The following is a 17,104-nucleotide window of genomic DNA, read 5'->3' on the forward strand; positions in this document are numbered from 1 at the left end:
GACTGGGGACCTGTAACAGTACAAAGTTGTAATCTATGGGTTGTTCTGGTTCATTAGACTGGGGACCTGTAACAGTACAAAGTTGTAATCTATGGGTTGTTCTGGTTCATTAGACTGGGGACCTGTAACAGTACAAAGTTGTAATCTATGGGTTGTTCTGGTTCATTAGACTGGGGACCTGTAACAGTACAAAGTTGTAATCTATGGGTTGTTCTGGTTCATTAGACTGGGGACCTGTAACAGTACAAAGTTGTAATCTATGGGTTATTCTGGTTCATTAGACTGGGGACCTGTTACAGTACAAAATTGTAATCTATTGCTTGTTCTGGTTCATTAGACAGGGGACCTGTAACAGTACAAAGTTGTAATCTATGGGTTGTTCTGGTCATTAGACTGGGGACCTGTTACAGTACAAAATTGTAATCTATTGCTTGTTCTGGTTCATTAGACAGGGGACCTGTAACAGTACAAAGTTGTAATCTATGGGTTGTTCTGGTCATTAGACTGGGGACCTGTTACAGTACAAAATTGTAATCTATGGGTTATTCTGGTTCATTAGACTGGGGACCTGTAACAGTACAAAGTTGTAATCTATGGGTTGTTCTGGTTCATTAGACTGGGGACCTGTAACAGTACAAAATTGTAATCTATGGGTTATTCTGGTTCATTAGACTGGGGACCTGTAACAGTACAAAGTTGTAATCTATGGGTTGTTCTGGTCATTAGACTGGGGACCTGTAACAGTACAAAGTTGTAATCTATGGGTTGTTCTTGTTCATTAGACAGGGGACCTGTAACAGTACAAAGTTGTTAAATACTGTAATTCTTTATGACAAATAAATGTTTTTTCCTGGTTTATTCTAGTGCAAAGCAATTTTTAACAGACCTTTCCCATTTTGAAATATTCCTTTCCTCAATTCTGGATATGAATTTAAGATTTAGAGATATAACTTTCAATATTGTAACCAGATCAATTAACAATAATTCACAACCTTTCTGATTCAGGACTGAGGTGTTTAATATTTATCATACTGAGGAAAATTTTGTTGGAAACCACATACTCTCTGTTAAGCTTGGGACAGTGGAGACTGTACTTACTGTTAAGTTTGGGACAGTTGAGACGGAAGAAATGGTTGTTCCCCCATAAGATACGGTCACCATGACGAACTCGAGTTTTCTGAACAATCTTGGACCCATTCACACAGGTTCTGAAAATGAAATTAAATAGTTGAAATATTCTTTAAAGAGTTAATATTTCTCAAACTAATTAATTATGCATGCAAGTAGAATCTACAAACTATCTTTGACTTTAAGATGTAGTTGTAATAGTGTCCTGAACTGTAGCTGCTGGTTACCATGAATATTGTCCTTAACAGTTGGAACCGATTGCCATAAATACTGTCCTTAACAGTTGGATCTGGTTGCCATGAATACTGCCCTTAACAGTTGGAACCGGTTGCCATAAATACTGTCCTTAACAATTCAAACTGGTTGCCATGAATATTGTTCTTAACAGCTGGACCGGGTTGTCATCAATACTGTTCTTAACAATTCAATCTGGTTGCCATGAATATTATCCTTAAATGTAGAACCTTGTAGTCATGAATGCTGTCTTAACTGTAGAACCTTGTAGTCTTGAATGATGTCCTTATCTGTAGAACCTTGTAGTCTTGAATGCTCTCCTTAACTGTAGAACCTTGTTGTCATGAATACTGTCCTTAACTGTAGAACCTTGCAGTCTTGAATGCTCTCCTTAACTGTAGAACCTTGTTGTCATGAATGCTCTCCTTAACTGTAGAACCTTGTTGTCATGAATACTGTCCTTAACTGTAGAACCTTGTAGTCTTGAATGCTCTCCTTAACTGTAGAACCTTGTTGTCATGAATACTGTCCTTAACTGTAGAACCTTGTAGTCTTGAATGCTCTCCTTAACTGTAGAACCTTGTTGTCATGAATACTGTCCTTAACTGTAGAACCTTGTAGTCTTGGATGCTGTCCCTAACTTTTGGAGCTTGTTGTCATGAATGCTGTCTTAACTGTAGAACCTTGTTGTCATGAATGATGTCCTTAACTGTAGAACCTTGTTGTCATGAATGCTCTCCTTAACTGTAGAACCTTGCAGTCTTGAATGCTCTCCTTAACTGTAGAACCTTGTTGTCATGAATGCTCTCCTTAACTGTAGAACCTTGCAGTCTTGAATGCTCTCCTTAACTGTAGAACCTTGTTGTCATGAATGCTCTCCTTAACTGTAGAACCTTGCAGTCTTGAATGCTCTCCTTAACTGTAGAACCTTGTTGTCATGAATACTGTCCTTAACTGTAGAACCTTGTTGTCATGAATGCTCTCCTTAACTGTAGAACCTTGCAGTCTTGAATGCTCTCCTTAACTGTAGAACCTTGTTGTCATGAATACTGTCCTTAACTGTAGAACCTTGTAGTCTTGAATGCTCTCCTTAACTGTAGAACCTTGTTGTCATGAATACTGTCCTTAACTGTAGAACCTTGCAGTCTTGAATGCTCTCCTTAACTGTAGAACCTTGTTGTCATGAATACTGTCCTTAACTGTAGAACCTTGTAGTCTTGAATGCTCTCCTTAACTGTAGAACCTTGTTGTCATGAATACTGTCCTTAACTGTAGAACCTTGCAGTCTTGAATGCTCTCCTTAACTGTAGAACCTTGCAGTCTTGAATGCTCTCCTTAACTGTAGAACCTTGTTGTCATGAATACTGTCCTTAACTGTAGAACCTTGTTGTCATGCATGATGTCTTAACTGTAGAACCTTGTTGTCATGAATACTGTCCTTAACTGTAGAACCTTGTAGTCTTGAATGATGTCTTAACTGTAGAACCTTGCAGTCTTGAATGCTCTCCTTAACTGTAGAACCTTGTTGTCATGAATGCTGTCTTAACTGTAGAACCTTGTTGTCATGAATACTGTCCTTAACTGTAGAACCTTGTTGTCATGAATGCTGTCTTAACTGTAGAACCTTGTAGTCTTGAATGCTGTCCTAAACTGTAGAACCTTGTTGTCATGAATGATGTCTTAACTGTAGAACCTTGTTGTCATGAATACTGTCCTTAACTGTAGAACCTTGTAGTCTTGAATGCTCTCCTTAACTGTAGAACCTTGTTGTCATGAATACTGTCCTTAACTGTAGAACCTTGTAGTCTTGAATGCTCTCCTTAACTGTAGAACCTTGTTGTCATGAATGCTGTCCTTAACGGTAGAACCTTGCAGTCTTGAATGCTCTCCTTAACTGTAGAACCTTGTTGTCATGAATACTGTCCTTAACTGTAGAACCTTGTAGTCTTGAATGCTCTCCTTAACTGTAGAACCTTGTTGTCATGAATACTGTCCTTAACTGTAGAACCTTGCAGTCTTGAATGCTCTCCTTAACTGTAGAACCTTGCAGTCTTGAATGCTCTCCTTAACTGTAGAACCTTGTTGTCATGAATACTGTCCTTAACTGTAGAACCTTGTTGTCATGAATGCTGTCTTAACTGTAGAACCTTGTAGTCTTGAATGCTGTCCTTAACTGTAGAACCTTGTTGTCATGGATGCTCTCCTTAACTGTAGAACCTTGCAGTCTTGAATGCTCTCCTTAACTGTAGAACCTTGTTGTCATGAATGCTGTCTTAACTGTAGAACCTTGTTGTCATGAATACTGTCCTTAACTGTAGAACCTTGTTGTCATGAATGCTGTCTTAACTGTAGAACCTTGTTGTCATGAATGCTGTCTTAACTGTAGAACCTTGTAGTCTTGAATGCTGTCCTTAACTGTAGAACCTTGTTGTCATGAATGCTGTCTTAACTGTAGAACCTTGTAGTCTTGAATGATGTCCTTATCTGTAGAACCTTGCAGTCTTGAATGCTCTCCTTAACTGTAGAACCTTGTTGTCATGAATGCTGTCCTTAACTGTAGAACCTTGTAGTCTTGGATGCTGTCCCTAACTTTTGGAGCTTGTTGTCATGAATGATGTCTTTAACTGTAGAATCTGGTTGTTTTTTTATGCTGTCCTTAATTGTAGAACCTTGACTCAAACTTTATGTAAAATCTACCTTTCCTGTGAACTAAGTTACCTTATCCCATCATTTCCTAGTTAAAAAAAAAACTCAATTGTATAATCTGTTCTTCCATTAATGTTCTATAGAAATGAACATCAGTTTTAAACAACAGCAGCACCAGAAGCTGAGCGTGTTCTGATAGGTATCGAATAACTGTAAACCCTTCAGCCGGTGTAGTTAATCAGTGTTACAGTTGTCAAACAATCACACAAGGCTAAATTAAAAATTCTATTGATTCTGAGAAAAATAGAAAAATAATCGGAAAAACAAACTCACAATATAAACTGTCAGACCCATATTGATTAGAACTTTGGAATACAAACACAAAGAATAGTACAATCAAAATACACCTGAGTAGTTTCTAAAACAGACTTATTATGTCATTAATTAGGCTACTGTTAATATTTACATTGTGTGACTTGTTATACACTTTCTGTCCAATTCACGTATATAATGTATCAAACACTGCGTTTATGCTGGTTTTAGAAATGCAAAAATAAAAAAAAATTCATGTCTCAATCTGCACCATTAGCATACAATTTTTACCATATTCCACATTTTTATATCTGCTGTCAAAATTGTTTCAGAGTAAATCAACATGATCTTCAATATTTTCCATAAAAATGACGGTTTTCACTTCTAAATCATGATTCATATTGATAAAGATGGTTTCCAAACTGATAGATGTGTTTGACAAAAAAGTGAGGTTGTCCAATAGAGATAGGTTGGAATAAATGAACAGGGGTTCACAATACCAATTTCCATGAAAAAATACAGGTTTCTGCATATAAAGAAAAAAAACCTTGTGATTGCATCAAAGTGCACATAGAGTGATATTGTAGGAGAAATCCTCTGTGTCTGGTTTGACAGGAGGCCTGTATTACAAATAGTTCTGTACTTGTTTTTATTTTACAGGAGTGCAGAAGTTGAGAGTACAGCTAGCCTTACCAGCCTGGACTAGTGTGAATAGAGGTAAACTGTCTGGCTAAAGATCAAAGGGTCACTGGTTCAAACCCTGCTGGGTGCAGAGTATTTTTACTATTCCTTCAGTGAAGAAAAGGTCATCTCTTGATATAGTTTCAACTAGTGGGAACCTCCCTTTAGCCAATTTCTTGGCATGGAGTTTGCCTACTCCTATAACGGACAATTTCCCTTAAATATATTGCTAATATTTCTTTCCTTGAGTATATAACTTAGAGTTATTTCCCTTGAATATACAACTTTATTTCCCTTAAATATACTGCTTAGAGTTATTTCTCTGAATATATTGCTTAGAGTTATTTCCCTTGAATATATTTCTTAGAGTTATTTCCCTTCAATATATTGCTATGGGTTATTTCCCTTGAATATATTTCTTAGAGTTATTTCCCTTCAATATATTGCTATGGGTTATTTCCCTTGAATACATTGCTAAGAGTTATTTCACTTCAATATATTGGTTATAGATATTTCCTTGACTATTACTTAATCTGATAATGTACACCTGTTTCAAGGAAAATCTATAATAAATCCTTTTATAGAATAATACAACATATTGGACACAAGATTTTATCCTCTCATGTCCCCTAAATTCTACCGAACACAGATATACAAGAGAACAGTCTCAAATCAATACATTTGTATTTAGCTACAATAGGAGTTATTCAGTCATGCTGTAGAATAAATGTTGGTTCCCTGTTACACAAGTTACGATATTATTCAATACTATGCCATGTTTAATAATAAATATGCTAAATTGTCTCAGAGATCTTCCGCATCACCATGTGGTGCCATGTTGCTTTGACATTGCGATAGAAGAACGATCTATTGTGACTTATTGTGACAGTCGACAGAGACGACAAACGTGAGTATATTGGATGGGCTTTATCGCCAACAATAATACTTCCTTATTGGTTTCTGATTCAGCAGCCTTTTAAACCTCTCTGTATGAAACGTTACGATGAATACTAAACAGGTTGGGTCTATACCACCGCAGCCAAAAACAAGATTCATTACAAACCATCTTTCTTGATTTCTTAACAAAAGTTAATAAGAAAATCTAATGCCTCTCACGAATCTCTCAAGATCATAATTGCAAACCATTTTGAGTTCTTCACAAGTCTGATTTTTTTATTCCATCAAGAAAAATTAAAGAAGGAAAAAAGATTCAGTAGTTTGAAAAGAACTTTCTGAGCAATTTTCCAAAGGAATGCTAAACAACTGTTTAAAAAGCATGACATCAATGTGTTGAAGTTAATGATGTTATCACTTTGTGACATTGTTACACTATATAAAGTACTGACCCTACTCTTGTCAGTAGCCTCACAGCACATCTTATCTCATACCTATCGAGGGTAAAATAGAAGTCACCCCCTAGAGGGTAACAGAGAAATCATCCCCTAGAGGGTAACAGAGAAATCAGTCTCTAGAGGGTAACAGAGAAATCATCCCCTAGAGGTAACAGAGAAATGACCCCTTAGAGTGTGACAGAGAATCTTAAACAGATAAAACAGGTGACATATTTGTGAATGAAGGAAGGAAAACTTATCCTACCTGGCCCCTTCAAGTGGTGAAAGGAAAACATCATTGACCTCGATTGTGACAAGGCAATGTTCCGGCTGTATTCCAAGTCCACTTAATTGTATATCCTGTTGGGTTGTTGCATCAGTGCTGCCCACTAGTGTGTGTTCCTGAAACAAAAACAGACAATTCAGGATCATACCTATGGCACATTTAATAATAACATTTTTGTTTAGATCTGAGTTTTCTGATATCTGTATTAAATGTCCAATACTGAGTGAGACAGGAACTAGGAAGTTAAAACGTCCCATACTGAGTGAGACAGGAACTAGGAAGTTAAAACGTCCGATACTGAGTGAGACAGGGACTAGGAAGTTAAAACGTACGATACTGAGTGAGACAGGGACTAGGAAGTTAAAACGTCTAATACTGAGTGAGACAGGGACTAGCTAACTTGGATCATAAGGCAATATAATTTTTTTCATTTAAATCATTGAAGACAACCATGATATTTAAACAACAAAAGTTAGTAGACTTTCTGATACAGTTGTGGTTTCGTACTTTCTAGTAGACATCATTTTACATCCAGGAGACCTCTCTTACATTTAATTAAGAATAGTGTAACAGCTTAACAACACAATGCATTACAATACCATTAAACCACTTAAATAGTAACATTGAAGAAGACATTTTGTCGCATAACTAAATACATTCTGATGCCAGTTTGTGAAACAGTCGACGGATCAAGGTCCAAGACAGGTAATAAAATGTCCATAGTCATAAAAACTGAAGAACTCACTCAAGTCCTTATGAGTAGAACAACAGAGTCTATTTAATTGGAACAAGGCATCTCAAGTGATAAAAATCCCCTCACTCCCATTCATAGTAATGTTGACCTTAACGTTGACCCTGGCACACTGAATTACGAACTTGTTTAAGGTATAATGGTGCTTCAACAAATTTGTGAAATTTTATAAAAATTGTTTTAAGAAATGAAGTTTTTAGTGTGATGACAAAAAGTGAACATATGTACATAGGTATAAGGGGAATGCAATAATGTTATTATCATCACCTCACAGTGACTGCAGAGGTGATTATTATAGCCCTTCTAACCAGCAACTGGTCTTCCAGTATAGAGATGTGTTCTACTTGATACACATTAAAGAAGTTGTATGTGGAGAATGTGACGGTTCCTTTAAGTCGAGAGCTGACTTTGGCAGCCTAGAGGTAAAGATCTGAAGTATGTACTCCAATGCTTATCACATATGAAGTCTGTGTCTTAAAGTCGAGACATACAGCCAGTCTGTGTCGTCTTGGTTGTGTCCTTGCAATGGTAAGACGCTTTACCCTAATTGCTTGTGATATAAGTGATGGACCCTTCCTATGTGAGCCAGTCATGAGCTACTTCTAAGAGACCTGGCCTCAAAATTACCCAGGCTGTTTTCTCCTGGAATTTGTATCTTTTCCCTGCCAACAATTCTGGATTCAAAACAAATTGAGACAAAAATCACGGTATGTGTAAATGTTTGGGGGAATCATTATCCCTGTTGAAGGATACAGATTCTATCTCAATAGGTACCTAGTCATAATCCAGAATTATCGCTTCATTCAGTAAAACCTTCAGAATACCAAACAAGGAAATAGGGGTCGAAAGGTCGTAATGAAATTCCACAGAAATTAGAGGAGTAGGAAATGAGGTTCCGTGTAGCATTACGACCATATTAACGACAACATGTCCACTACAAAGACTGGCCACAGGATCAATATGGCCACGATTGGTGAAGAAAAGCAAAGCGTTGATTGCAATGTTCTATCTTTTGTACAACAGTCAGAAACGTTTGTTAAAATGTCAGACTGTTTACTGAGACGTGCGAGGGTATAAATGTATTAGTGAGGATCAGTAAACAGCATTCAGGATCTGTCATTCCCATTATGCTTCATTCTCACCGTCTCAAATATTGTGTACATATCATTAAACATGTCCATTACATCTTTCTAAAAATTCAATATGAAGACTGGAAATGTTTCACCTTCCAGAAAGAAACCAATGTAACAGTTAGGTATACAAAGTGTTACATTTTAATGCACCAGAGTATCAGTCTTTTTGTACTTTATAAATTCCCCTCTTTTATTTTCAGTGTCACATTATGTATATAATCAATTGAATATATAGTGTTTTATTTTCCAAAAGTCCCACATTAATTTCTTTAAGAAATTGGTATTACCAATGGCTAATGGTACTACTACTGCATTGTTACATTATGTTCACAATAATAAAAGTGCATTAACAGTATTAAATAAATCTTAAGTCCTGCTAATATAGAATACCTAGGGCAACTATATTGTTTTCTATACCAGTTATGAACTCTTAAAACCCTTAAACTATTATTGGAACAGGATTGCCTGTCCAATACAGAACAATGGCGGATATAACTTTGCCGCCAAATGACGAAATTCGTGTTTGTCCAAAAAAAAAATCTCTTAGATGATACTTATGATTGATATTTTACAGACATGTATTTTTATTGTAAGGTTGATAATTAACGTTTACAACAGTCAAACTTTGCCCCAGATTTACCTTCTAAATATCAATATTGCATTCTAATTAAATCCTAAATAGATTAATGAGATCAAAACTAAGCTTTCCATTAATGACTTGTTTACTTATGACTTTTAACGGAATTTAAAACTTGTACCTGGTCAAGTTGAATATTGCTACTGAAGCTACACACAGATAGATTCAACAGAACTCTGAAGCTGGATTACATATAAACACACTTATAATGGTTTTGTTTATGAAATCACTTCACATTTATAGATCTGTTGATGACTCTTCTCTAGTAAACTACATCCACACAGACTAAAAATAAGACAATTTAAACAAGGATTTTTTGGACAGAAAATAAAAAGGCAAAGATGACAAAAATAGATATGATATGATATTCAGATGACTAGATAACATTATCACACATCAACATATGTAACCTTTTTAAAACTAAGAAAACAATGAAAAAAACTAATAGTGCCCGTCTAGACACAGAGAGAATGTTTCTTATACCTACTGGTCTATAAGTATTGTGAAGATCACAAAACAGCATGTCACCAATATATCTCAATTTAGGATAAGGACATATATATTTTCTAAACATCATTTTCTGAGTAGGAGTTGGGGGATGGGGTCTGGGTGGTGCGATTGGGGGAAAGGGTCTGGGCGATGGGGTTGGGGAAAGGGTCTGAGTGGTAGGAGGGAGGGGTCTGGGTGGTAGGGTTGGGGAAAGGATCTGGGTGGTGGGGTTGGGGGAAAGGGTCTGGATGATGGGGTTGGGGGAAAGGGTCTGGGCGATGGGGTTGGGGAAAGGGTCTGAGTGGTAGGAGGGAGGGGTCTGGGTGGTAGGGTTGGGGGAAAGGGTCTGGGTGGTGAGGATGGGGGAATGGGTCTGGGTAGTGGGATTGGGGGAAAGGGTCTGGGTGGTGGGATTGGGGGAAAGGGTCTGGGTGGAGGGGATGGGGAAAGGGTCTGTGTGGAGGGGATGGGGGAAAGGGTCTGGGTGGTGGGGTTGGAGGAAAGGGTCTGGGTGGTGGGGTTGGAGGAAAGGGTCTGGGTGGTGGGGTTGGGGGAAAGGGTCTGTGTGGAGGGGATGGGAGAAAGGGTCTGGGTAGTGGGGTTGGAGGAAAGTGTCTGGGCTGTGGGGTTGGGGGAAATGGTCTGGACGGTCGGGGGTAAGGGGTCTTGGTGGTGGGGAAAGAGGTCTGGGCAGTGGGAAGAAAGGGGTCTTGACAGTGGGGGAAGGAGTCTGGGCTGTGGGGGGTAAGGGGTCTTGGCAGTGGGGGAAGGAGTCTGGGCAGTGGGGAAAGGAGTCTGGGCGGTGGGGGAGGGGGAATCAGCCACTGCCTGAAGAATATATGTATACTACATTTGGTGTTCGCAGACATCATGATGTAAACTATTGAGATAATATAATCATGGTTCGGGTGTAAATCAATTTTTACCTTAAATAAAAAAAAACATGATGTAATTATCTTCAATAGATTCATCAAAAATCTGACATGTCATTATAATCTTTTCTATTGATTGCAAAACTGTCTACATTCATGACTATCAAGCTAAAAAGAATATTTGCTCTACCAAAAAATTAAAAGAGAAAAAATGTGAAGCCCTTGAGTTGTTAATTGAAATGATTATGGTGCTCTGTAATGTTCTGTAAATAACTTTTAAATCTCATATGAATTAATTTCCTTAACTTAAAAGATATCACAAATAGTGACATCACTATACAGCTTACAAATGAGTGTTTCCCACAGTCCCTCCTATTAACTCTGGGGTATATGATACAAGATTTGGCTTATAGATTCTCATTAGCCAATTTGAATATCTTTTTTAATTGATTTTTATTTTTCTCAGTCATTTTCTTCAAAATAATTAGCTTGCTGTAGATTTAAATTGCCTTACAAAAAAATGTTCTCGCAACACACAGCTGCTCTCTGTCAGTTAAATGTTTGCTCCATCCAGATCTGTGGGGTTGATTTTTATTGGTCAACTTGGTGATCACATGATATGATTTAAATTCAGCAAAACTAGTTAGCAGAAAGGCAATGATCCACTTCCACCGGGACTCAAAAATAATGACATATTTTCATGTAAAATGGTGGAATTTCTAAACATGTTTCTTAACAAATCTGATCCAAATTTTCATGATATAGTAAATCAAACTTTGTGGGGTCAACATTCGACTATGTATAAATACGAGTTTGTATATATTTACTTAAAAAATTTTCAGAGAGTCTTCTTTGGTAGCATAATTTCCCTTGTTTAGATGAATGAGCTTTAAAAGGGTGAGAACACCTGATAAAGTTGCCTTTAAAGGAGTGAGAACACCTGATAAAGTTGCCTTTAAAGGAGTGAGAACACCTGAAAAAGTTGCCTTTAAAGGAGTGAGAACACCTGATAAAGTTGCCTTTAAAGGAGTGAGAACACCTGATAAAGTTGCCTTTAACGCAGTGAGAACACCTGATAAAGTTGCCTTTAAAGGAGTGAGAACACCTGATAAAGTTGCCTTTAAAGGAGTGAGAACACCTGAAAAAGTTGCCTTTAAAGGAGTGAGAACACCTGATAAAGTTGCCTTTAAAGGAGTGAGAACACCTGATAACGTTGCCTTTAAAGGAGTGAGAACACCTGATAACGTTGCCTTTAAAGGAGTGAGAACACCTGATAAAGTTGCCTTTAAAGGAGTGAGAACACCTGATAAAGTTGCCTTTAACGCAGTGAGAACACCTGATAAAGTTGCCTTTAAAGGAGTGAGAACACCTGAAAAAGTTGCCTTTAAAGGAGTGAGAACACCTGATAAAGTTGCCTTTAAAGGAGTGAGAACACCTGATAAAGTTGCCTTTAAAGGAGTGAGAACACCTGATAAAGTTGCCTTTAAAGGAGTGAGAACACCTGATAAAGTTGCCTTTAAAGGAGTGAGAACACCTGATAAAGTTGCCTATAAAGGAGTGAGAACACCTGATAAAGTTGCCTTTAAAGGAGTGAGAACACCTGATAAAGTTGCCTTAATGTTTAAAAAAAAAATGGGGTAAGGAAGACCCAACAACCATGTACAAAGTACGGTGGAGTTCTGCTGTGCCTAGCAGACAGATTCCACAAGGAATTCCAGAGTGCGGCCTTGAAAGTTTAATAATCAAAGTGTAAAGATGATTCTACCAAACAATGGTACATCCGTTCTCACAGGTCAAAAAGTATACAAGTTTCAAATGATTCTACCAAAAAATGGTACATCTGTTCTCAAAGGACAAAAAGTATACAAGTTTCAAACTTTTCCAGTATAAAGTTAAACTTGACATACACTTTACACTAAGAATTGTTTAGAAGCAGCTTCTGGAGGATGACAGTTTACAAATGATGTTTTATTTTCAATAACCTTCCTTGAAAGATCCCAACCCAACAACAGGTGAATTCTCGTTACAATAATATCCTCCTGTTTCACGTAAAACTGGCAATCTGATGTTGTTAAAGACAACTCCTGGAACACATCTGGTCGTAACATCCCAAGGTAAAACATCACAGTGAATAATTCTTCAGCACCAAATCAGTATCTTGTTCAGTAAATACACCACAGTAATATTACAAACACCTACAACACATACAACACATATCCTCTTTCTGTGTAGAATGCTTACAATCTGTCAACAAGTATTCACACTGTACCACAGTAAGCAATTCGTATCCAGAGAATTCCAGTATTTTCTTATAAGTCTGTATATTTTCAAAATCATTCACTAATATGGATTTTTTTGTTTTTAAAACCTGATTTAAATATTTAAAAATGTAGAAGACCTTTCACCAAAATATCTTTGTGTGTGTGTTCTGTTTTCCTCTGCATCAAAAAAAAAAATCTTTTTAGATTTGTTAAGACATATGTAACTTAATAGAGAATTTTACCTTTGAGACCTAAAATAAAGTATCACACTGTTTAACACCCTGTACAATTTGCTGCCCGATCATCTTGGAGAATGTACTACCAGCTTAACTAACACCACTGGCACAATCACCCCCGAACACAGAGCGGTGCGACAAGCCTATCAATTCTAGCTGTACATAATCAATATTCCGTATTCATCAACAAAAAAATAATGATCACTATCAGATCTAGATCTGTATTTCCTCGAGGGAAGTGTGCTGTAACATGTATCTGAAGATATCAGTGAACACCTTATCCTCTAACCAGTGATTATAACTGAGAGGATGATGAAGTATTGTAATAAGCAAACGATGGTCACTTCAACCTGTAATTAATCAAAGGTCACAAATTGTAACAAACTGTACAAGTAGATTGGTTACTGCAATTTCTGCAAATCTCGAAATGCTGTATGTGATCATTGAAAGGAGAACGCGACCAAGGAATCTGGAAAATTAATGCTTGTAATGTCAGCGATGTGAGACGTCCCCTTCCTTAAAAAAAAAAAAAAAATTCAAAGAAGGAACAAGATTTTATGTTCCAGTACTTCCATATTATTTCCATATTGGAGTCTACAAATCTTCAATATACTTAAATTTCATTTCTTATTGGAGTCTACAAATCTTCTAATATACTTAAATTTCATTTCTTATTGGAGTCTACAAATCTTCTAATATACTTACATATCATTTCTTATTGGAGTAATATACTTACATTTCATTTCTTTTGGAGTCTACAAATCTTCCTTACTAATATACTTATTTCTTATTGTCTACAAATCTTCCAATATACTTACATTTCATTTCTGTGTCTATTAATATACTTACATATCATTTCTTATTGGACATACTTACATATCATTTCTTATTGGAGTTTATTAATTTTTTTACCCTACTATAGTAATTGGCTGTGTCTATTAATTACCTATCATATTGGACAATCAGTCTTGCATCAATTAATTGACATCCTACTGTATTTAAGTATGAGAGAATAAAACACGAGTCTATTAGCTATAGGATTCCATTAGTGACACAATTCTACAGATAACATGAGTCTACTACATTAGTTACATCCTTGTCTATTTAATTAATTACTCAAATATATTAATTACCTGTGTCCATTAATTACATGAGCTGCTGGAATCCTTCTGATACTATGGTAACCTCCAGCTACACCAAGGTTTACTATTAGATTCAGACCCTGTGTGTATATATCATGTACATACTCTGCCAAACTGAGGTGACCTACTGAGCCTGGGGTGTCACGTTACATACACCTTCAAGTGACTTTCAACCTACATATACCTAGATCCAAAATGACACTTAGGTAGGAACACCTGTCAAGTATTTGTTTTCTATATATTTATATTTAAAAGATATCAAATAAGTTATCATTCTATAGGAAAGGGATATTTTTGCCATTTTTGCATGGCTAAATTTTACAATCTGTACCTAAGATTTTGATCAATTCAATTATAAAATACATCATTACAGGAAATATACACTTGTTGAAACCAAGTGCAGATTACGTAAACTGTGTTAAAAAAATCAAGAAAGGGGCATAACTCTTGACAAAACCATAGAAATGGAAAATTATCTGTTCCTCTATATTCATGACTGATTAATAATGTTTGAGAGATTTTTGAGATCAAACGTCTATATTGAAGACAGATGGATGATGGACAGACACAGTATATCCTAATTACACTTTTTCCCCTGGTATGCCTATAAACACATACTTTTCATTTTTACTTCACCAGAACACTGCAGTGTCTCTGTTATATTACAATGCTAAGGGTTAAGGGGTATCCCTCAAATTTTAATATGTGTAGTTGATACAATGTACTTTTTTTTCTTTATTTTTCAATTAATATGATTGATTTTAGCAAAATATTGCACAATTTTAAAAAATAGAACCAGAATCTGATCAGGTGTAGAACATGATGTTATGATACTATAGGGTAAGTGTGAACCAGAATCTGATCAGGTGTAGATCATGAACCAGAATCTGATCAGGTGTAGAACATGATGTTATGATACTATAGGGTAAGTGTGAACCAGAATCTGATCAGGTATAGAACATAATGTTATGATACTATAGGGTAAGTGTGAACCAGAATCTGATCAGGTGTAGAACATGATGTTATGATACTATAGGGTAAGTGTGAACCAGAATCTGATCAGGTGTAGATCATGATGTTATGATACTATAGGGTAAGTGTGAACCAGAATCTGATCAGGTGTAGATCATGATGTTATGATACTATAGGGTAAGTGTGAACCAGAATCTGATCAGGTGTAGAACATGATTGTAGGATACTATAGGGTAAATGTGAACCAGAATCTGATCAGGTGTAGATCATGATGTTATGATACTATAGGGTAAGTGTCAGAATCTGATTGTAGATCATGATGTTATGATACTATAGGGTAATGTGAACCAGAATCTGATCAGGTGTAGATCATGATGTTATGATACTATAGGGTAAGTGTGAACCAGAATCTGATCAGGTGTAGATCATGATGTTATGATACTATAGGGTAAGTGTGAACCAGAATCTGATCAGGTGTAGATCATGATGTTATGATACTATAGGGTAAGTGTGAACCAGAATCTGATCAGGTGTAGATCATGATGTTATGATACTATAGGGTAAGTGTGAACCAGAATCTGATCAGGTGTAGAACATGATGTTATGATACTATAGGGTAAGTGTGAACCAGAATCTGATCAGGTGTAGATCATGATGTTATGATACTATAGGGTAAGTGTGAACCAGAATCTGATCAGGTGTAGATCATGATGTTATGATACTATAGGGTAAGTGTGAACCAGAATCTGATCAGGTGTAGAACATGATGTTATGATACTATAGGGTAAGTGTGAACCAGAATCTGATCAGGTGTAGAACATGATGTTATACTCATTGATTTAGAATGAAACATGATAGGATGTGAAATGAAATTGTGAGTGCATCAAAGTTTGGATACTGAGAACGTTTATAGATCTGTGGACACTGATTTTGTTCTGCCTGAATGTTTAACCAATACAGTCTGGTCAAAGTGACTGGTAAACAGCCAATCTAATCTATCATAACACAAGTATAACAACAGGGAATACAAACTCCCCAAAGTTAATTACGTATGCAAATTAAACGTCTAGACTAACGACACAGGAACATGTGTCAACAGAATTTTTTTACAAATTGAAGGGGAATAACTTGCAGATGGATACTTACAACTGATCAATATTTGGATTATTTTGAGAAAGAGAAAAAAACCGAGATGCATGTAATTCCTATATATAAGTAAGACTAAGTTTTGAAATGCCCTAATTATATCAAAGCTGTCTACAGCCTCGCTCTCACTAAAGTAAGCCAGCCAAAAAGATGAAAACACAGCCTTGCTCTCACTAAAGTAAGCCAGCCAAAAAGATGAAAACACAGCCTCGCTCTCACTAAAGTAAGCCAGCCAAAAAGATGAAAACACAGCCTCGCTCTCACTAAAGTAAGCCAGCCAAAAAGATGAAAACACAGCCTTGCTCTCACTAAAGTAAGCCAGCCAAAAAGATGAAAACACAGCCTTGCTCTCACTAAAGTAAGCCAGCCAAAAAGATGGAAACACAGCCTCGCTCTCACTAAAGTAAGCCAGCCAAAAAGATGAAAACACAGCCTCGCTCTCACTAAAGTAAGCCAGCCAAAAAGATGGAAACACAGCCTTGCTCTCACTAAAGTAAGCCAGCCAAAAAGATGAAAACACAGCCTCGCTCTCACTAAAGTAAGCCAGCCAAAAAGATGGAAACACAGCCTTGCTCTCACTAAAGTAAGCCAGCCAAAAAGATGAAAACACAGCCTCGCTCTCACTAAAGTAAGCCAGCCAAAAAGATGAAAACACAGCCTCGCTCTCAATAAAGTAAGCCAGCCAAAAGACGAAAACAGCTCAACTATAGATGTTACTACTACATCAGTCTTCTACAGATAAAGTAGGGTTTCAATAATTCATTATCAACTTTGCCCACCTTTTCAAATTCTTATCTTTAAGTTGTTTATTTAATTATTGTTGTTTTACATTCATAGTCATTTTAAA

At 36.6% G+C, this 17,104-nt stretch overlaps 1 protein-coding gene across 1 annotated transcript in view; it reads right to left on the minus strand.

Annotated features, from left to right (window-relative positions):
• Positions 1–17,104, minus strand: part of LOC132557431 (kinesin-like protein KIF13B) — a 307,507-nt gene that overhangs the window by 48,063 nt on the left and 242,340 nt on the right. The window contains exons 14-15 of the mRNA XM_060221917.1: positions 6,598–6,734; positions 1,099–1,208 (exon numbers count right to left, since the gene is read on the minus strand). Of these exons, the coding sequence (XP_060077900.1) occupies positions 1,099–1,208; positions 6,598–6,734 (247 nt within the window). The remainder of the gene's footprint in view (positions 1–1,098; positions 1,209–6,597; positions 6,735–17,104) is intronic.

This window comes from Ylistrum balloti, unplaced genomic scaffold (genome assembly GCF_031769215.1).
Source record: "Ylistrum balloti isolate Yb309-2 unplaced genomic scaffold, AGI_CSIRO_Ybal_v1 Utg370670, whole genome shotgun sequence".
Classification (NCBI taxonomy): domain Eukaryota; kingdom Metazoa; phylum Mollusca; class Bivalvia; order Pectinida; family Pectinidae; genus Ylistrum; species Ylistrum balloti.